Source organism: Anser cygnoides, chromosome 1 (genome assembly GCF_040182565.1).
Source record: "Anser cygnoides isolate HZ-2024a breed goose chromosome 1, Taihu_goose_T2T_genome, whole genome shotgun sequence".
Lineage (NCBI taxonomy): Eukaryota > Metazoa > Chordata > Aves > Anseriformes > Anatidae > Anser > Anser cygnoides.
Genome location: NC_089873.1, coordinates 193,224,276 through 193,247,596, shown reverse-complemented (window position 1 = coordinate 193,247,596; position 23,321 = coordinate 193,224,276). Strand labels below are relative to the sequence as shown.

At 39.7% G+C, this 23,321-nt stretch overlaps 1 protein-coding gene across 1 annotated transcript in view; it reads right to left on the bottom strand.

Moving 5' to 3' along the window:
* Positions 1-23,321, bottom strand: part of XPO4 (exportin 4) — an 81,708-nt gene that overhangs the window by 36,249 nt on the left and 22,138 nt on the right. The window contains exons 2-6 of the mRNA XM_066989773.1: positions 23,117-23,222; positions 18,782-18,923; positions 18,386-18,524; positions 6,124-6,240; positions 5,234-5,387 (exon numbers count right to left, since the gene is read on the bottom strand). Of these exons, the coding sequence (XP_066845874.1) occupies positions 5,234-5,387; positions 6,124-6,240; positions 18,386-18,524; positions 18,782-18,923; positions 23,117-23,222 (658 nt within the window). The remainder of the gene's footprint in view (positions 1-5,233; positions 5,388-6,123; positions 6,241-18,385; positions 18,525-18,781; positions 18,924-23,116; positions 23,223-23,321) is intronic.

The window sequence follows — 23,321 nt, the reverse complement described above, 5'->3', positions numbered from 1 at the left end:
GCCACAAAGAAGGAAACAAGGAATTTAAAAATCAAAGCTAAGGCTGCACCTACCAGGCTCCCATCTGCAATTTTTTCCATAGCAGTGAAGAACTCAGAAATGGATGAAAAACTCCTGGCGTGATGAGGCCCGATTTTTTATTTTAACTTTGTTGTTGTTGTTAAGTTGTTTTAATCATTTTACCTTTGTTGTCTGGAATCCTTCTGGAGAGCTTTGTATCAGTCTTACTTACACTTTACAAATAAAAATCCATTATTAAGGTAACAGCTTGGAAGTCTGCCATCCAGTGTTATAATGCTAGCATACTGATTACATTTATATTTTTAAGACCTCCTCTGGCTTGCTAGTTAGTCAGCCAAGCACATGGGATGAGTCTAGCATCAACTCTAGAACTGATGCAGAAGCTTGCTGCCCCCTATGGAGAACGGTTTCACAAATCTTTATATAACTCACACTCCTAGGAAACAGATCCAGCATTCAGTTGCAGAAAGGTAGGCTTAAACATTTAATTGTTAAAAACTACTTTATGTGGGAGACACCAAATTCAGATTGTGTCTGCAAAGCAGCAGGCAGAGGAGGTGTAGGAAGACCCCAGCTAACCTTAAAACCAGCCAATTCTGGAGCAGCCACCAGCGTAGCCATGCCAGCACAGAGTCTCATGTTGACCACCCAAGTGGATTAATTCTGCAGCCCCTGCTAAAATTTGCTATCCCTACTAAAATTTGCTACCACAGCTCTACATCTAACAGTAAGCAAGCTAATCACTTCAAGCCTAACTTCTGCTTAAACCACACCTATGCAGAAGTGATGGCCATACAGATGCAGCCCAAGACTCACACCTTCCCACTGCCAGCCACCTCGGAAGCTGATGAATTTCTAAGCAGTAGGGATTCCAAAGTTTGTTTGTTTGTGGTTTTTTTGTTGTTTTTGGTTTTTTTTTACTTAAGAGGGATAAAACTGACAAAAGTAAAAGGCAACTCTTTCTTTTACACTTTCTTCAACACAGCTGTTTTAGTTGCAGTGAATTTTTCCTCATATCCCAAACAACAGCCAGGACAGTAACTCATCCCTTCATTTTTCACATAAAGACTGTAGTAAATTCAGGATAACCCCAGGCTGTTAGCAAACAGAAGACCTAAGGAAAGCAGCCCTGCTGCTGAAGAAAACCCATGTTGTCTCTCCTCGGCTCAGTCGTATCTGCAGTTGTGCAACAAATCACAGTCAGGACCTCACCCCGCTAGAAAGAAGCTCTCAGCCAGGCGGTTCCCTGCTCAGTATCACGCTCCTGAGCGATGCTGGGACAGGATGCTTTTCAGCAGCGATGCCAACTCAAACCATTCCTCAAAACAAACCTGGTGTTGTTTTTTCTTTTTGAGTACTCTGTGTTTTTCATGCACTTCCATTATGCACAACAGATGCTACCAATCTGGGTTGGACTGACTTCAAATCCTGAAAGTCTGCAGAACTGTATGGTTCGCAGGATCTCCCAGAGGTCTCTCATTCTGGCTTGAGCCATTTTCACAACAGAGATATGAAGAGCTTGTTCCTTTACATGTATAGCCGAGGAACACCCATACTAAAACCAGAATTCCGATCAGACAAAAGCTTCAGTCAGTTCATACAATTGCCATTGCACCATTAATTTTGATGGAATGGCAGCGATGCGTATTAGAGGAGTGCATCCCATCAGGGTTACGTAACCTGTATTTTAAATCCAATCCCTTTTTCTACATTCATCTGAAAACTTGCCAGCTTGCCTCCTAGCAAGAAGAGGCACCAAATCCAAAACAAAAACTAAAGCTAAAGTTCCTGTTTATTCGTGTACTATTAGTGCTCTCTACAAAAAGCTGTAAAAAACTGTACCTTTATGAATAAAATAAGGGATAAATTGTTCTATAATAGCTCCTAATGACAGATCAGGAACACCTTTTTGTAGATGGGAGATAGCAGGACAAAGGCCTGATTAAAAACTTCTGCATTCATGGGCATTCATCCAAAGTCTATTAGAACGCAGCTGCCAAGAACGGATAAATCCCAAAGTCAAGAAGTGGTAAGAAACACCTCTGGAGGTAAAAGAATCTGATTACGTCCTGACTCTGTAGGACAGATTATACATCCACGTCAAAGTGCATTAGGGTCCAGCAACACTGAATTCCTTAACTGGGGTCTTTGGACACTCCTAATGTACTAGGAGTGGGATCCTTGAAGGCACTCTTATAAAGGAGAGGGCTGTATCTCTTATTACCCATCATTTGCTTGCACTTCCTTAACTATTCAAAACATTCATTGAAGAAAAGATTCAGTTTAAAACCAATTCCATCCAAGTAACCAATATCTAACTGTGCTGTGACAGCACTGAGAAAAGAAACCCTACAGAAGCCAACATGCCACAACCGACTGCCATACGTTCTTAGTGCAAAATAGGAATTCTATGCTATTGTCCTTTCCAACAGTACTGCCAAAAATCCCCGAAGCATCTGCAAACATCAGGTGAACTAATGCCTAGAGGTAACAGATGAAAACAACAATAGACGATTGCCTGTGTGCTAGAAAATGAAATGGAAGAAACTGCACATGACTGAGAGGAAACCTCCTAAGCCATCATGCCTTACTACTGCAGTAAGACACTCAACAATTACTGAGTTCCAGCTTAAGAGCAGGTTGGTGTCAGCCTCTCTTCTTTCACTGTTCAACAAGGTGGCTACTCCAGAATGCATCTTTTATGCCAGCTCTTCTTGCTGGTAATAAACAATTTATATTTACTACAGCTCTTCTAATAGCTGGCAGCGCTGCCTAAGACTGCATTTAACAATGCAACACATACCGAGTTGTCCTGTAACAGCACTTCTCGAGAAGTCACATTTTGATGTAATTCTTGCAATTTAGTGATGTAAATGCTGTGCCTCAGTGAAAAATCACTAAGTCACTGAAAAGCACATATTTATGCTGCTTTTTTGTAGGGGGCAGAGGGCACAGAATACCAGAATCCTGCTAAAGATTATGTACAGATACTGCAGATTACTGCTATGCTGCAAGGAATACTAAGAATCAATTATCTTGTCAGGAATATCAACTAAAGGAAAATATATATATATACACATATGTGGATACTATGGATCATTTTACTCCATGCTTTAGGTATTAAATTTATGCCCATTGCTTTGGCATGCGTACTGGCAAGATTTGGAAAGAGGATACCAACTGATCAATTGGCATTCCTATGTTCTTGTGTAATGTGCTACCTATGTAGAAACTGCAGCCAAGTTAAGCTTCACTGTCCAGGAACTAACAATCAACAACTACATCAACATGCGGCTGTCATCCTAACAGCTACTGAATCTTAGTTAAGATCCTCTTTTCTCAAAAGTGATTAAAGCCATTCCAAGTTCTGTGAAAACAGGTTGCTAAATAGAGGAGGGAGAGCACAACCAGTGTCATAATTCTTACAGCAAAATGAAATGCCCAATGGCAGAAAACAAGATGATATAATGTAGAACCTAAGTTATAAAAAGATGTGAAATAGAACCACATAAGAGCACTTGTGATGGTTCAAACTAAAAGGTCTATCTACACCAGAAGCAGTCTCCAGAAGTGGCCAAAATTTAACAGCAACAGTATCTCAAGTAGGCCAAGTAGCAGAAAACTCTGTTAATCTCAAATAGTGATATGCCTTGCTTAGCTATTACAATTAACACTTATTTACAAATACGTATAGATTGGATCACTTCTAATTATATACAGGTGTAAACAAAAGCTGCAAGTCTCAAGGCCTGAATAAATTTGTACCAACATCCTGCTTGTATTTAACTAGACCCACCATTGCAAACCTTAAGGTTAGGATAAAGTGTTCATGAAAAAGCTAGAGCTTTCACTTTCAAACTGTAACATCATCGGTATTTGTGATGGTGTACGTCAGAGGTTTGCATTAGGCAAGACTAAAAATCAGAGGAAATGGCCTCCACCCACCACTACACAACACAAAGGCATTTCCTTTCTATCTACAGTGACTGCTTTAAAAATCAAAAGTGTTCACACATTATTTGAATTCTCACAAATCCCAAATTCTCTTCTGAAAACTTTTATAAGATGCAATAATTTGATTCCAGTCTCAGTCTTGTAAGCACACGCACTAAATTCCTCTCTGGCCCCTTGCCAAACCACCTCAGTGGTTAATAGGCGTGGAATATTTACTTTTCATCCACGGCACTTTCCAAAAAGACAGTATCTGGCATTCTACTTTACAGATGTGAACCAAAGAACATCCACTTTCACTTCTGCTGCTCATTACATAATGAACAAAGACAATATAGAAACACACACATGCTGCCTTCTGATTGTCAAACTCAAAATCCTGCATAGAGGGTTTGAAGGCAACACCAAGGTTGCTGCAGTATGTGTAACAGTAGCAAATTATTCAGACAGTTTTAAGAAAAAAGCTTATAAAGCAGCTTAACAGGTTGGCTCTGGGTAAGTTTGCTCAGTATCTTAAAGTTGGTATAGCTATTAAGAGTTGTCGTAATGCTGTACCCTGTATTTCTACCATATTCTTCTGGCCCATTTTTCAGGCTAAGCATTTTTCACCTCTCTTCTTCCCACCCTCACCAAGACTCACGCTCTCTGATTCTTCATTATATTCCCGTTTCTTCCTCTGCTTACCATCTCCACATTTCCCTGGACATTCATAACCAGCACACACCACAAAAATATGAAAAGGGAAGCAACAGCACCAGTATATCGGCAAACAACAAAAAAAGGAGATTCCATTTCTTCTCTTTTACTGGGGGAATCCTTTGAGCATGCACATCTTGAAATGACAGGGCATTCATCTACCCACTTCTCATCTCTGAGAGCAAAAAGAAAGACCAGACCTCTGCATAAAAATTAAACAAAGCTTACTTAGATCTCTTCACCATTTGGTTCTGCACTAAAGTAGTTTGTTACACTTTCCCCATCCCTTGCTACAACCAGATACATGCCAGGAGGATCATCAGCTCTGAACTGGAAGCTGCTCTGCTGAACTAATTTTGCCTTTTATATAAAATACTTTAATGAAAACTAACAGCAGCTTCTTCATATAAGTACCTCTTAAGCAAACACAGGAGTGAAAAAAAAACACAAATCAAGGACTAAATATAAGACTTTAATTTACATTTTTCTCTCCTCACATTTACTTATCACCCATCAGAGGTGATCCAAGTCAGTTGAAATAAAGGGCCTGACATTAAAAGGATATAATTTGGAGGAAGGAAGTTCCAGCTTAAGACCTGATTGGCTAGTGCAAGATAACGCTGAAACACTGAAGACATCTGAGCATTGAGGTTTTCACGTCTGCTGAATTCCTGAAGTACCTCTACTGTGAGCATGAAGATCTGCCGCAGATCATCCTCCTACAGTCAGGACGAACACAACATATTAACAGAGTCTCTCAGTCATTTGTGTGTTCACCCAAGTTTTCATTAAAAAGCAGAAAATATTCCAAAGTTGACAGTGAGAACCCCCATCTTATCTGCCAAAACTAATGCAACATGTTGGTAAATAATAATAAAAATATTTATGTACATTTAGTCATTAAAGGAAAAACTTAATATCTTTTTAACAACTGGTGGAGTAGGGGTGTGGTCTTTGGCATAAAAAAAAAGTTGGTAAGTTGTTCCACAACAGTCAGAGTTTAAAGCAATGCCTTCACAAAAACATTTCTGCCTGGCCAAACAATACATCTGAGACAACCAGACTACACCATCTGCAATAATATTTTTAAATACATAGCTCTCCTTGGCTTTAAACCAAAGCTATATTTAAGACTATCATTGTTCCACAGAGTATTCGTTTTGTTTGCAATTGGTAGCCAAGGAATTAAAGAGCCCAACCGTGTAAAGATCTGTAGCTCTACATTCATAAAATGGGCAAAGAGATGGCACTTTTTTGATACAAGTATTTTAAAAAAATACATTATCAATTTTCCTAAGGTAGCCAATATCTGTATTTATAATATATATTAGTCCAATCAAATGCTGTCAGGCATACACTGTAACTGAATGCACCTAGTACAAGAAAGTACTTCTGCTTCTTAATATATAGATTTTAGAAACATAGGTAGCATATATTGATACAGAACTAGTTTACCTGAAATATACGTTTACAGTTACCATGGAACTCCATGCTTAGTCCAATGTTGCTGGTTTTACTTGAACTTGAGAATTCGCTCAACAACGCCGTTAAAATGGAACAGGCCAAAGTTTGCTATAAAAAAACATAAGGGGGAATAATATAACTAAAAGATGTCCAACAACGTAACACCACCTACATTGTCCTTAAGTTACTTTATTAGCATATTTCTGCAGCTATTAATTCAGTTTCTTCTAACACAAATTAGAACAACTCAAACTTTCAGGATTACAGATGCTTGGGTGAGCCATCTCTGAAATCATCCAAGCCCCACCCTTACACAAGAAATTCAAGTATCTGAGCAGCATAAAAAACTAGCACCTGTACAATCAGCTCTACAAAATGGAAACAAACACCGCAATCCATTTGCCAGCCTGTTAATTTTCTCTCCCCATGCACGTGGTTTTACAGGTACTAGGATCAGGGAAGATTCAGTTTATACTTTTTTTCTACCCATCTAACAGTTCAGATCACTCTGAAGTTTATTTTGGCACTTCTTTGCATTTGCTACACTTACCGTGTTGGTATTTGATCATGATTAAACGTATACCACAGAAAGTGATAAAAACTAGTCAAAAACAGCACCTGCAATGCACCCTCTTTTCCCTCTCCCTCATCAAAAAAGGAGAGGAATATGCAGAAAGCTCTGATGCTTAAAAGCTTTTAGATACTCTCCTCCAAAGCACAAGATCCACAAGCCTCAGAAAGAACCTTGAAAGCTACTCTTTTGGAATGGTGTCCCTGAAGCAATATAAAAACGGGTGAGGAAAAAAAACATTAATTTTAGAGAAACAGATACATGAAGATTGTATGTTCAAGTATCATCTTCATTCTCAAAATTTAAGGTAAGGTAAATCAAATGCTCATGATAAAACACAATTTAAAAGCCAACTTTTCTTTATGAAACACTTTTCCAGCCATAGTTGCTATTTTTGAAATAAAAAAGGCTTTTTTTCCTGATGCCAAAGTCCAGTAGCCATCATCACCAGTTTTAACAAATTTCTGTAACTGAACGTTAAACACAAAAGAAAGCTAATGCGGTATAATGGGGATGTAAAAAGTACTTCAGAGGCGTGCCATATACTAATGTAATAAACACAATAGAAACTATATACCAACGAAATGAAAACACTTTTTGTTAGACAGACTCTTAACAAAAAACTTGAAGATCACTGGCTATACTCCTAGACCGTTCGGAGCCAAGGTGCCAGGGATGGACAGAGGGATAGGAATTGTTAAAGGGTCATGCATGCCAGCAAGTGTCCAGGGGTTAAACAGAAATATGCACACTACCTCTGAACACCCGAAAGATTAAAGTGGAGATGATACTATTTATGCAAGCTCATACAACAGCTGAGACCAGTGCCATCCACCCACCAACTGCAACATCTTTGTTCAGAAATGCCTCTGAAGTCAGTACCTTGACCCCCCAGACAACTAGTTATCTTAGCTAGTATACACTAAATTAACATTCTTACTTGCTAAATAAGTCCCAGACAGATCAAACATAGCAGCTTCCTGATAACATATGGGTGTTCTTTTCTACTACATAATAAAGCTGTACAGCAGGCCAGCATATTGCTGATCAGTTGCTAAATCTAAATTTTCCCATTTTAAGGAAATAACTATTTATTTCAAGAAGGCTATTTCAAGTAGACTATTTCTCATCTAGTCACTCATGATAAAAGCAACAGTTTGCCAGTGAAAAGCACCACACTTTAATTTGCTCCAGCAGAAATGCAATTTTGTCAGTTCTATACAAGACTCAGAGTACTTCTAACTAGCTCAAACACTTCAGTATTTTATTTCCAAATTTCCACGTAAGCTATTTCTGCAACAAACTATTATTTAAATTTGCAGGAAGTCCAGATTTGAGCTGATATAAAAATTTAGGCTAACACTGAGTTTCAAGTCCAACATTAAGAGTTCCATATGAAAAGAATTAATCTGATAAAAAAACAACCAAACAAAAATACAACCCATCCTCTCCACTCCCCCCAAAAAGAGAAAGAAAAACAGTGAAGTTAAGCTCTAGAACAACACTTCAGATAAGAATACATGTTTTTAAAGGAATAATGCATAAGTTTCCAGAGAGCACTGCCCAGCTCCATTCTGTGCCAGGAGATGCAGACATCTCACAAGGCTCTCTAAATACTTTAATAGAGACTTGAATTTATACTTGAATTACAAACGCACTGATACATCGCTGCTTCTCAGAGCTGAAAATTAAGGGAACCACTAGTTGTAATCACAGATCCCCAGAGTTTGATGCTCCACGATTACCACCCGGTATCAGTGGTTGTGCTGCTAAAACTGCTTCACCGTGTGGAGACCTCCTCAGCACGCTGCCATTCGGAGCAGCACAGACAAGCAGGGCAGTGATGCAGACCACCCATCCCTGGCAGCTGGTTGCCAATTACTAGAAAAATAAGTGGGTTAGAATGACAGATAAGGAGCAAATGGAAAAATTATGTGTTCCCACTGTGGCTAGAAATATTTAGTATCAGCTGAAATTGACATCTTCTCCTTTCATTCTCTCTGTTGTTTATACAGTATGTAACCACATAGCCTTTCTGTTCAAGTAGTAACATGTTAAAGCATCAAAAAAAATGGCATCCTGGATGTTTTTTAGGCTTTCCTCCTGGTTTCAAGGAGAAATTTAAAAGGAAGGATAAATTTTAGGATTCATGATGAAGAAAGCTCCTCAAAGACGTAAAGAGCAGTGGCTCCTTAAACTACAAAAAAAAAAAAAAAAGCTGTTTCTGAGGGAATCTGCTTCGAGCCTGATGCAAAAGTTGGAGACATGACCACTGATTTCAGCAACAGGTATTTCAGGTAGTTCTGACCTCGGTAACTGCTCTGAGCACGGAAGGAGGAAAAGCAGCACGTTACTGGAGATCTTCACACTTTATTCCTTCCAGCAGCCTCGCTCACAGCAAACACCAGGACACACTGCAGCCCTCCATCCTCCTTCCCTCCCCAAAACTTCTCCCTCCCGCTGCATTCCCAGCACCCCACCATCTCCTTCCCCGTGGTATTTTGCTTCCTGGCGTGCAAATCCTGCCTCATCCCAAGGGTGCTGTGGGCATGAGGGGCACACGTGTGCCCTTGTGTCGCTACCTGCCCCTGCCCCTTTCACCTGTGAGGAGCTGTAAGCGTGCCCGGATACCCAGGTCACCAGAGCAGCAGCAGCAGGCCAGAGGAAAGATCGTGGCCTAAAATTTAAAATCTACCTCAACAACAGGCAGGAGACTGCCAGACACTGCCTTTCTAGAGGGAAGAAAGTTTACACAGTTTACAGGCAAGAGCCGAGGGACTGAAATTACTCTTTGCGAAGAGTAATTTCACTATAGGTTAGTAAGTAAAATTTTGAAATACATTTTTCGAATTTACGCATTTGGTACGTACACATTTGGCATGAAGACAAAAAATCTCAACACAATTTGCTATGGTAGTAGAAGAAAGATTTCAAAAACCTGAAAAGCGACACAAATTCATAGAAACACAGTTGTGCTCCGTGAAATAAAATCGCTTCCTTTAACATAATGAAACTGAATACTCTTAACACATGTGAAGTATTAAATTTTTTAAAGGTTTTCTGCCATGCCACTGAAGAGATGAACAATCCAATTTAATAATACCATACAGTAATAAGTAGAAAATGCACGTGATGCCGGGCATCATATTAAAAGTCAGCTCTGAGTGTCTATTGCCCAGTAATGCCATTAACTTCATACCAGTAAGAGTACACCTCTGAACGTGGCTTGACTCACTTGCTAGCGATTTCACTAGTTCTGCCACAAGTACATGCCCAAACAATAACCCCATCTAACAAAATAAAATACCTCTCTTGTTGAGAGCGGACTGCCTCTGAGAATAGCTTGGCACTCTCCCCAGTTAGCTTTATTACCAGGAATAAACTTTATGAAAGATCGCTATACATAAAATAGACTCTCAGCTGCTCAAACAGAAGATCAATGGGACTTGTGATAAGAGATTAACTTGGCAATCAGACACCCAGTAGTGACATCGTTTTAGTGGGTTTCTTTTTAAATAAAACGCAGACACTACAGGAGGGCCATGCACCATTTTAACAGCAAACATTTATTCATAGTTCATAAAACTCAGATGCATTAGGAAAATGCAACTTATTCCTGCAAGTGGAATGTCCCCTATAACAAAAGTTAAAGCCATAATGTTTGAAGGGATTTCACACTTGTGCCTGGACTGCCCATGGAATAAGTGAACTGCTTCATTTGAGGGTAGTTAGGTTACAAAGCATCTGAAAGGAAGAAGAGTTCAAATGTGGCTTAGGAAAAAATGGACATGTGGTACACCAGCTCCGAGGCAGAAAAGCCAACAGACAAAGCAGAAAACTACACCACCAAAAATGTTTCCCCTGTTCTGAAATTCAGGCTGTCAAGAGGCTTGATTTGATCATTCATTTCTCTACAATAAAATGAGCTATCGAGCAACTGCCCCACATTCCCACATGCTATGCAATGTCATTCATACCTACAGAAAAAGGGAGCAAATATATTTAAAAGACTACAGATCTCACTTATTTGCAGAGCAAATAAGATCTACTCTGTTACATTAAATCATTGCCTGCCTGAATGTGTACTTATAGGACTTTGTCTCAATTCTTTTAACATAAACTTACTGAAACCAAAGGGAAACACCAAGAAGCATTTAACAACATCCCTAAATCAGCTAGTTTTAACTTGTGTGAAAGCAGGAAGAGTAGGACAGTAGATCTACTCAGAGGCAAAATTTGCTGTGCTGTTTGTAGGTGATAGAATTCTGTGGTGAGAATACATCAAAAGCAGTTTTACCGAAGAAATTGTTTAAAGCAAGGTTTCCTTTATAAAGGAGGTAATAGGCTTCTTCCCTAACTTCCCTGAACAAGCGCAGCTGTATATCCTAACATTTTCAGAGAATATAAATCCCCAAAACATAAGCTGCATCTCCAAATGCAAAGGTAACAGTTAACAGGATGGCGACAAGACCAAAAGAAATACCATTATGTGCACAGAGTAACTGGGGACACTCCAGATTTTCAACACGTAACAGGACTGCAACAGGGAAATTAAAAAAAAAAAAAAGCCAACAACCGACACACTAGGAGCTGAAGAAGAGCTGAAGTAGTAGCTCCCAAACAAACAGCAAACCAATGGAATATATTCTGAATATAGGCAAGCACCAGAAGAACCCACTGGACTTCATCTATTTTATCCTTCCCAAATGAGCCAACTGGTGGAAAAAGAAGCTGTGGAGCAGGGACTGGACGATAGGAATAGGACCCACAGCTGCAGATTTGTGCTGTCAGCAGTAACAGACTGGCTGGGCAGAGCACCCCTTTCCTCCCCACTCCTTCTCCACCACGACAGATGAGCGGCTCTGGGTTAACGTGCCGTGCCTACAGCAGCACAGGCAGTGAGACCATGCTTCTGCTTCTTGGGGGAAACCTGGACTAACCATGCAAGGCAACCCCCAAAACTAAGCCGAGAAAGAGGAAACCAATTCCCCTGCAAATCACTGGGGGCCACAGGAAGATGATCTTGTGGCATGTGAAATATGAGCACTTTGGCCAAAGGGAGAAGGAAAGTAGCAGCTCCTAATGATTGCTGAAGAGGTCGGTCCAGGCTGAGTTTGCTCAAGCTTGGGGTGCAAAATGTCCTTTCTGGAGACAGACGATTTGAAGCAGAAACCAGGAGGTGGGAAAAAAGTAACCTTGTAAAAAAAAAGTGAAGGTCTGAAAGCCATTTATCTAGAGGTAACATATCCTTCCTCCAGGTTCTTGTCTGAAAAGCACCAGCTGGATCTTCTCTCCTACGGTAGTTGCATGAACAAATCCAAGACCCTCAATTAAATTCAAAATATCAAATAGTAAGAGTAACCATGCGGCTTGCCATCAGTATAACCCAGCGTTAGAATTAGAGGATGATGTATATTTAGTTTTGGCAAGTCATGCTCCTGGCAAGTGCTCTTTGGCAGGCAGGAGTCCGTTCTCTCTCTACTTTTCCCAGTACTCATTCCTGGCCTTGGCCCCCTGTGCCTGCCATACTGTCAAGATGTGCCAAATGACCTGTGCTACATGGCTGTGCTCCAGAGCAGATCTGCTTTTTAAAAAAAGAAAAAGGGCTAGGAGGGAGAAACCTGGTTGTTTTTACGTTCAGTAATAAACTGTCTGCCTATGTATGTCTTCAGAAAGGTAGTACCCCTGAGAGGCAATAAAGGCCAAGCAGACAGGGTCAATAAGCTTCTTAAAGAGGCTCTTCTCCTGAAGCCTGCTTATTTGCATGTCACCACAGTACTAAAAGAAATAAATATATAGTTAAAACACATGGAAAGGTATTGTTTCTTCCTTACCACTGAATCTACATCCAAGGGCCTCCACATCTGCACATCTCATGAGATGGCCAAATTGAGGAAATAGAGCCCTGGAAACCATACACAGAACAGGGAGCACGCAGCTCTCCTCTGGATCATGGCTCCTCACTTTCCAACCCTGTCTTTGAAACCGTAGCCCTATTGTAAATGATAATACTGGGAGCTGTGAATTTGTAATATTCAAGTTATTAAGCAACTAAGCTGGAGTACTGTATTTTATCTCTGACAAAATAGGCTTTCTTTCAAAACAGAAATCTGAAAGCTTTAAAAAGCACCCTGGTTAATACAAACATTGAAAAATACTTGTATTTTAAACTTCTTTTGCAGTTTCAACCTTGCACTTGGAGTAGTTTTTGGATCCCTAGAATTCCCCAAACTATTTTTAACACCCGAGCTTAGGCCTTTATAGGCCACTTGTGAAAATGAAGGAAACAGCTTAAATATCCTCATTTACCATCTGTTTTTTAAACTCAGTATGTTTCAAGGGCAGTAAGGTGCACAGGAAAAGGTAGTCATTTTTTTGGACCAGAACATATAGCTGAGGGTAGAGACAAGGCATGTGTGTGAGGGGGAAATAACATAAAAGGTTTTGTCAAAATTCTCGAAATGTAAAAGTCGAGAGAGCCTCTCCAACTCTTACCCTACCACATTAGACAGCAACAGCTAGACAGGGATCAGAGTAAAATTCCTCTTAAAGAACAGAAATACGGCCCATAAATGCTACATTAACGTAACTAGTCATCTAGTCATCCATTATTATTGACAGATTAGTTGCACAGAACCACAGAATGTTTGGGCTGGAAGGGACCTTAAAGACCATCTAATTCCAACCCCGTGCCATGGGCAGGGACACCTCCCACCAGACCAGGTTGCCCAAAGCCCCATCCAGCCTGGCCTTGAACATCTCCAGGGATGGGGCATCCACAGCTTCTCTGGGCAGCCTGTGCCAGGGCCTCACCACCCTCCTGGTTAAGAATTTCTTCCTTCTATCTAATCTAAACCTACCTTTTTTTAGATTAAAACTGCTACTCCTTGTCCTATCACTCCGCTCCCTGACAAAAAGTCACAGAATCACAGAATCATTAAGGCTGGAAAAGACCTCCAAGATCATCTGGTCCAAACATCCCCCTACCACCAGTATCACCCACTAAACCATGTCCAACCTTTCCTCTAAATCTTCTTTGTAGGCCCCCTTCATATACTAGAAGGCCACTATAAGGCCTCCCCAGAACCTTCTCTTCTCTAGGCTGAATGACTCCAACTTTCTGAGCCTCGAAGGGAAAGCCATATACTTCAATGAAGATAAATGTCCAGAGTTCTGATTGTTCATATTTCCCATTCTTCACATGAGATCCACATCACATTCCCATGCAGTTTTTGGTAACCTGGAACATCTCCATCTCTTCTCTAGCCCAACTTCGAATATCAGGAAACAGACTAACATATTTGTAAATTTTAAGATAGAAGCAACTGTTAGGACTGCAGAGTTCTTCCAGCAAGTCTTGACAACTTTTTCATATACAGAAAACATAAGGGTTCAGATATGGAACTATATAGTAGGATTCATCCTACTGTATGCTTTGTAGATCCAAAAAACACTGCTTCTGAGGCTTCCCAGTCCTGTGTCAGGTCTGCAGCTGTTGGACCATGTCTGCATCCGCCTACCCGTGTTCTGGAAGAATCCACATCCTAGTGCAGACAAAGTCCATCTGATTGTGTTTGCATGCAGACTGGTTCCTGCTCCTGGGAATTGATTACCTTAGCTGCCAGGATTCCTGTCCTTCTGGCAGGAATGAAGAACAAACTAAATCAATCCTTCAGCTATGCAAAAGCACAATATTCTAACACAAATAGAAAAGGCCAAGAAACTGAAGGTATTTATAGTTGAGAAGAACTTGGCCCACACAGTTCGTCAAAATCAGTGACAGAAAACATGTATTTAGCATTTTCAGATTGGCTCGTGACACTGTGCCTACTGCCAGAAACTCTGTCCCCCAGAGATGAAGACTTTGAAAAGAGATGTTGAAATTGCTATTGGAGGGAGCTTACAGCCTGTCCTTGAGCAGGGTTGCTTGTGTGGATGCTCTAGGAAGAGCCAAGAAAGAACAGAAATAGAAACTCCAAAGCTAATCCTCACCGCCCCAGAGGTTTACTACCTAAAGTTGTTTATAAATTAGCAGGCAGACAGATCCTCTGTACTCCGCTTTCCCTTCTCAGACAGAGGTCTCTTCCATAGGACCCATAAAGGTCTGTACTGTGGAGAAACAACAGCAGGAGCCAATGCTCCAGGTCCAAACCCTGGCTCTAACCACACATCCTTCCTATCCCTGTAGTATTGCCTCTCCTTAACGCCCTGTTATTTTCTTAACAAGTACATAGCGTTCCACTGTTAACAGATTACTGGATACTAAAGCCAGCTTTTTAATCTCCTGCCCACTTTCTTCCTCTCATCACTGTTCCTCTCCTTCTGTTCCTTCTGATCTCTTTCAGTTTTTCATTCTCAACAGTCTTGCTCACACATCAGTTTGCGACATTATTCAACGTGCCTTCAAGTTCCATCCTGAAAACACATCGATTTCTGAAGATATTTTTAACCAATACTTGGGAAGAAAAAGGACCCAAACACAGATGACAGTAGAATCTGCATTCACTGCTGTCTTTACACCTACATTCAGGACTTGACCCTGTCAACATGCTACTGAAAAGTCCCCAAAGGTTATGGAACTAGTACAGGTGTCTGACAGGAACCGGACAGATATTTGCAGGGAGTGGAAAAGATTAAGTACCTACTTCATGCTTATAAAATAAAGAAGGAGCAGGTAGCTTCACAGCCCACACAGATGAGAAAACAAGCAGGAAGCAGGCAAGAGACCACTTTGCTTTTTTAAAAAAGGACTCTCTCAGTTCCCAACTGCTATGTAAGTTAAGTAACTACATCTTCAGCTTAAGCCACCCCTTTCCTTCACATTTAGCCCCAAGTTCTTTACGTTCCTTTTCTGAATAGACCGAAAAGTGTTTTCTCTTCCCTGCTGTAGTGACAAAACACATCCTCTTTTTTCAATAGTTTCCCATCCAGTCTTTCCTTGTTACCCCAATAAGACCGATTCAGCTGTAGGGTCACCTGTAGAAAGCCACCGTCAATGGCTAAGAGCCATACCTGAAAGCTTTGAACACTTCCAAGCACAAAATGACCTGCTGCTGACCCCACATGTTATTTCTGCAGCTGCTGGACTGAACCTCAGGGGGTGAAGATGCAAATAAGTGGGCAGTAGATCAGAAGAAAGTGGGGAGCAGAAGTCTGGGAAGGATGCAGAAATGGGTGAGGAGGTCAGAGAGAGAACTGGGAGTCACAAAGGTGTGACAGGCTCCAGAAACTTGAGAGTATAACGCTGGAGGCAAAAGCGCACAGCACATCACAGCAAGGACATGATTAAAAGAAGCTGAAAAAAACAAGACAAAGGGAGGTACTGAAGGCTGCAAAACATCCACTGATCTCTCCCAATACCCATACCCCGTCCTATCTGCCTCCCTGACTGGGGTGGTGGCCTATTTTTGTCAATAAACAATATAAACATATCCAGTAGAGTGCAGAAATGTCCATGGTGGTACATCTCCAAATCACTGGGCCCGACAGTGTACCCTGGACCTTGAAAGCAGTACCACCACCTCAGCTTCATACCATATCCTGAGGCACTCTTACTGCAGACTCCATGTCACACCAACACAACCGCACCACTGCAGCTCCACACAGAGCCTAAGGGGCATAGCACAACACCACAGGGATGCTGATAAAAACACCCACCCATATTTGAAAAGTTAAGTTTAAGTGGACATGTAATTTATTACCTTTTAAATTTATTACATCTTTATACAAAGGCATACCCTGAACTCAGAGTTTAGCTGTAATAGGTACTGGGCTAAACCACACAATATTATTACTGCTTCTTATTGTGTCTTAAACACACCAAGTCTTGGGTCACCTGAAACTGTGCCAGCACTAGGGATTCTCTTGCAGCGAAGTCTCGGAAGACAAAACCATTTGTAAGAACAAATCTTTATTACTATACAAAATATAGTATTTTACAACATAAAGCCCCCTGAAGTACATGGGAGCACGTGTTTACTACCAGCCTGTCAAAACGTACTGTGCTTTATGGAAAACGTGTTCCAACAGCATCACGTGTCATTTTTTCTAGCATACTGTAAGAGAAGATATTCTATAATCGAGACATTTTTAATATCCTTCCTAAAACTTGAGCACAAATACTTCGGAAAAACTATGGAGAAAGTGTTGTTTGTGAAAGGGGTGGGTAAGGGGAAACTTCGTCTCCGTACGGTGGCAGCAAGTGGCACTTGGAGAAGAGGAGAGTAAAATCCTGCCCCTTCCCCCAGCTGGAGCTCAACTGTGATGCCCCCTGCGCTCTGCGGCGAGCCTGTGGCGATATACTTCCAGCTGGCAGTCTTAGCGTGCTGCATGCTGTGCTCAGCGCAGCGTGCCTGTACATTAATGCATACGCAGAATACAACTCCAGAAGCAGCACTGTGCAAGTTAACTCAGAGATGACTTCTCTGTGAACATCCAAAGTTTTGATTTACTCCCTACTTGTATCTTTTGGAAAGATCATATAAGCTACATAAGCACACACAGAGGCACGCAAAGAGCTTTTGAAATCCTTCATTGTAACTCCATTTAAAAAATAAAACTACGTTCCCTGGAAGAAAGCACGAACTAAGCATTGTTCTTCTAAACTAATGCCCATTTCTATCCAAATTATACACAATCAAAAGGCTGAAATGTTCTCATTAAGGTAAGTAACAGCGAAAGTCAGGTTTAAAAACGTAACAGAAATTTCCATACCCTGGAGGGATATCGGCTGTGCTCAGAGGTGACACACTATTTTTAGGACCATGACATGAGCTGCATTACTTGTAGTACACTTTGATCAAATTTTTCAGAGTTAAACATTTGCTGCTCACAACTAGCGTAACTGCTGCTCCAAACGCACAAGAGTCAACTCCTTCAAGGTCTGACTTTTCTGAGAAAAGCTTCAGTTAAAGATTTCAGCACAGATCTACATAATCTTTGATTTGCAATTGGTAGAAGAAAAATCACCTCTTTAATCTCTAGTTACATGCCTCTATTATGACCTATTCTAAACATATCTCCTGGCATAGCAAACGGAATTTCACTAAATGCACAGATAGATATTGGACACCTTGTTTCCACTTTGAGCTCAGTGTGGAAGGTAACACTTACCCCAGTAGTATGACATTAAATCTAGAATAAGTTTTGTATTTCCATTCCCTGTTTTCCTTCCTCACGCCCCTTTCTCTCCACCTACCCGCCTCCTGGTAGCCTATTGCGACAGCTGAGCCACAGGAGGGTGCAGCACTGCACAGATGGAAACAGGACAGTGCCACGAACCTGCCAGCTAATGGAAAATCCATTTCAGATCAAGCTGTTAAAGAAACCCACTGAAACAAACAACAACAAAAAAAAAACCTATCATATTAATGGCAGGTAAAGTGGCTATTCAGAGAAGCCTAGTCCCTAAAAAACATGGTATAGTGTCTACCAAAGAATTGCACATACTACTACTAGTCCCAAGACATTTTTATTCAGAAATCTCAGATTTAGTAAATGATTGCTTGAATAGCGATCAACTAGCTCTATCCAATTCTAATGGTTATCAAACAAATTGAATAGCTATTACTAATTCTCATTTTTATATAAGAAAAGTAGATTTTATAATCACTAAGTACACAACTTTTATACTGATATAGATTGCTTAAGTTTTGAAGGGGGAGGAGAGGGACAGAAACTTACCACAGTGGGGTTACCGCTGCTGATCAACTGGCTGACTTCATGAAAAATGCTTTTGCAGTCGATAGACTTGTCTAATGATCCCCGTTTCACTATCACCGCTACTGCTAATAGAATCTGCTCCCGAACGTACTTTTGAAGGCTGTAAACAACATTGCAAAAATAGATTTGAAAACAATTTTGGAAATCAATGCTCAAAGTTTTAAATGTAATTCTTTTTCAAACCTTGTGTATGAATACATCAAGGCAAGCTGACAACTCTATGAAAGTCAACTAAGTGTTAAGAAATTGGAAGAAAAATTACTGTTTTATTGGTCTTGACCACTATCCTTGGAAACACAAAGATAACAAGGCTATGCAGAGTTCTACATGTTCAGCAGCATTTTTCCTTATACTTACTTAGGCCTTTGTAAGACATAAGTTAGAAGGAATGTTCGCAATGATTCGATGCTAGTTTTTTCCAACAGAATCCATTCTCTTACAACTGCTTCCATTATCGCTGTAGCAGCTTGAAAAAGAACATAATCCACTTTACTAGTTTCTGTGGGGAAAAACAAAGGCAGTTTGAGTATCGAAAGACAGACGCATTTACCTTTTACATATTTCTAACAAAAAATAATGGACTTTACTATTAAATAATTATTAAATATAATTTTGTTACTATGAAAACAAAGAATGTATACTTCAAAAGAGGAAAAAAATAATCAGTAACCCAATTGAGTAAGAGACTTGGGGGAAGAAAAGCTGGCTATACCAGGAGACGGGGCCCAAGATCAAGAACAAGACCACTAACACAACTGTGGAACAAAAAATATAGATGACAGATTTAGTCACAGTACATTAAAATATGATTAAATTGTCAGCTATGCCACAACGAAGAGTCCTCTATCATTCGAGTGCTTGCCTTTGGAAGCAACGATACATAGAATTACATGCATTTTATGGATGGCAATAAGAAGTAACTCACACCTAAAGGTAGCATTTGTGCTTAATTACCAAAGCAAAAGTTTTACTGGCTGGTGTATTTAAGGTTTTCTACACTAAGTTTAAGCTTGCATGTTTATCTTGAGGTAGTCAAAATATAACAACTTACTGAAGTTTAGAAATCATTAGCCCTTATTATTTGAATATCTGATTACTTTGTACATACGCAGGCTAAAGAAACTAGAAAAAGATGTTATGGAAAATGGTGACTGTTTATACTACAATTTAAAGAGAAGCCCCAGAATTTGAATGTAATTCATAACATGATGATATAAAGCTACAGGGCTGTTTTGTTGGGGTTTCTTTGTTGGTTTTTCCTGTTTGTTTTGGTTTGGGGGCATTTTTTTGATCCTTTGCTTTTAAAATTTTTAACTTAGAAATAGGAGGTAGTATTTAACTAGACGGTTTCAAAACAGTTTGAGTCTGTAGAAAACAGAAAAAGCATTCAGAAAAAGCATAGCCACAAGGTGGCAAAAACGTAAAATATGAAAGGTGAAATAAAATTCCAGAGCCAGAAATGGAGTTTGGGCTATGGTGTGCAACCTGCCAGGACCAGAAAAAACGTGTTTGCTGAAGAAAGCCTCAGTCATGGGATGGTGGTCTTTAAACAACTACAAAACAAACTTTGTTCCACTGAATATACACACACAAGTCTATAATATGTGTTCCTTTATATGCAGGTTCTATACAAAGATAGCATCCAATTTGCTAGAATGTTTTTAAGTAATTTAATCAGGCTTCAAATCTAAACCCTACCCAGGTAAACATGCTTAAATTAAAAACAAACCACCTTTAAATCTACTAAGCTTAATTTGAAAAACTAAGTAACCACTTAATTAAAAGATTAATGTGCATGTCCATCACATACATAAAGATGAGCCAAATTATTCCTGCACAGGAATTTTAATTCTGACACTTTCTGATTTCTGGGTCTCTGTTTTTTCAAACTGTACAAAGCCCATACGAAAAGAGAATGCTAGTAAAAAAATAAAAGAGGATGGAATTTCTTCTTTGCGTCAAGTACCACAGATGCACAACTGCAATCATTAACAGTACAGACCTCCAGCACTCAGTGTAAGCTTACAACTAGTCAAAGCACCATTATCCTCTACATGAAGTTACTAAAGAAAGACAGGACAAGCTTTGCCAGTACATTTAACAGCTATAAGCTTACAGCAGAAGAACGTAGAGCCTCATGCTTTGTGGGTTCAACTATAGGTTTCTAAACAAACCATGCAGTGGTGGCTCATCTCCTTTTCATTATGCTCATCATCTCAGTTGCTCTCCCTGTGTGGCTCATACACTCTTCATGAACACCATCAACGTTATTATCGCTCTCTATCTTCCATTCCTGTTTCTGTCTTGACCGCTTTTCTGTTTCTTTTTTAAAGCCAGCCCTATCTGCCTTCTGGTTCCTACCTATCCTTACCTGCTCATATTCCTTCAATCAGCTGTTCTTTCTGTCCACACTGTATGAACACTTACTCAAGAAGCAAGAAGTCTGGGGAAAAATCTTTCTGTTCCAGGTTCTTTCTGTTCTCGGCATCTCAACTGCCTACTGGAGAAGCCACTGCAAGGAAAACACTGCCCTATCTGGAAACTCGCTGGTTTCACAATGGTGATAGCAAATGAGCAGTTCAAAGATGTTTTATTTCTAGACATTCAAAAGGCATTAAAACCAAGTTCACATTCCTTCCAACCAGTTATATTTGAGAAGAAAAAAATAGAACTATCGCTGCAGACATTTTTCATTAATAATGCTAAACTGTGTTCCTTTCTTTGTCAACCAGATGCAGAGATATATCCCCCCTTAGAACAGACAATATTGCTAGGAATATTTCATAAATTTCCATTACTTCTAAGTAGTGACAAATACATCACTTAGAGATCTAAATGTTCTGCAAGCAAAGTTACTTACATATGTTCTTTTGTCTACTTAAAATTCTTTAAAAATCAATGGTGGGGAAAAAATGGGGTGGGGGGAGGAGAGGAAGGGTGAGTTGTCCTAACTAAAAGCAAACAGTGTTGTTACAGCCTTCGCGACCAGACAAAGTACTACTGTAATATCCTAAAACCTTGAACTCATTTGTAGAAAAAAATTTGGTTTGCAAGTGGGTGTAGGAAAGTAACCACACCCTGCTCTATATATTAAAGCATAATTTAAAAACATAGTAGAAGGCCTGCAATATTAATACCTTAATATTCGTGAGCTATACTTCTCTAATCCAGAAAATTTTGAAATAACTTTAAAAACACTGTGGAATGAATGAAGTATGAAAATAATAATTTTAGCCATTAGAAATGTCTAAATTCTTAAATATCTCTCTGTTCCACATGGCAAAATCTTTGAAATTGAAAGTTGCTTCCCCCTGCTGCATGTGTTCTTTTCCACACATTTCCAGGTTTTCCAGGAATTTTTGATAAAAGATGACACCTACCTACCCCTCTCCTTCCCCCACACATACAATCCCACAAAACTTGGAATCAATATTCTGTTGCTTCTATTAGGTGGACAGAAATTTTTCCAAATAATTTTTGAAAAAAGCTGTGCTGTTAACAGCAACTAAGACATTCAACCTGAAATAGATTCCTGCCATGGAAAAGTTCATCACCAGTACAAGAGCTGGCAGCAGCAGATGTATCAACCGATATTATAATGGGAAGTATCAGCAATCCTGCTACAGAGAGTTCTGCAAACTCCACAGATTACACAGTATTACAATAAGCATGTAATAGAGGAAAGGCTAATCTATTACATCAGTTTAATAACTTTGCCAAATGAAGTTATACTTTACTGACTTCAGAGCTGCCAGAAACAAAACCTAGAGCAGCATGAGGCTTCACCCTCTACCATTACTGATCTTTGGCTAATGCTACCTAGCAGCTCAGCAGACATTTAAGTTGTAGTTTCAAGTAGACTTTAAGCAAAAATGAATGCCAAAAGAAGCAGCCTTGCCATCTCGCAACTACTAACTGATCCCTCCTATTCTTGTGCCATGATTTCTCATATTTGGGTAAAAACGTTTGCAAAGCGAACCTGGAACAGTTTTTTGATCTGCTTAAAGCCATCCTGTTTATTTGCCAATACATTATTCAGCTTACCATGTGGCCACCACACAGGATGCAACATGTGAACAGGACCTGGCACTGAATGTTGAAAGCAGTACTATCCCTTTCAACAGTAATGCCAGATTCAAGCTCTTCCAGAAGCGTAACTTTTAAATCAATTTTTGTAGGTACTGCTTAAACACACAAACACAGTGTGTTACTAATACAAAGATCTGAATTACTCTGCTTACATTTTAAAAACATTTCTTACTTGCTTGTAAATCTACTTTCAATACTTAAAAACAATACGTATTTCAAATCTTTTAAATGAGACGTTTGTCCAAGCCTTAAAGAAAATAAAATACAAATAAAAAAAAATCACTAAGTTCTTCAGTTTTCTCTGTTCCGCATGGCAAAAGCCCCTAACTGGACAAAGCTCCTAACAATCTGTTCTGAATGTAATGTTGACCAGGCTTCCAGCATAGAGCCAGCCTGAGATCCCTTCCAAGCACAGTCATTCTATAACTATTATACTGAAACAAATATACGAAACATGAAATTTGGGGGGGGAAAAACAAAAACAAATGCCACGCAAACAGAAAGCACCCTTCCTCAAAATTAAAACTAATGTCCGTACTCCCAGTCGTAGAAGAACATAGTTCCAGTTAGAGAAATTGCTTAACTGCATTTATTAAAACTTACCCAAAATATGCTTGCAAACAGCAAATGGTGATTTTGATTTCCGAAACGATAAGAATATGTGCTCGGCATGTTGGCGTTGTTCATTATTGACCATGGAAGGTGGTGCCTGAAAGAGAAAAGAAGAGTTACTCAAGTACTAAAAAGCAGTTACACTACAACCCAACTGTAAATATATGAGCAATGTCATGAACTTATAAATATTTGC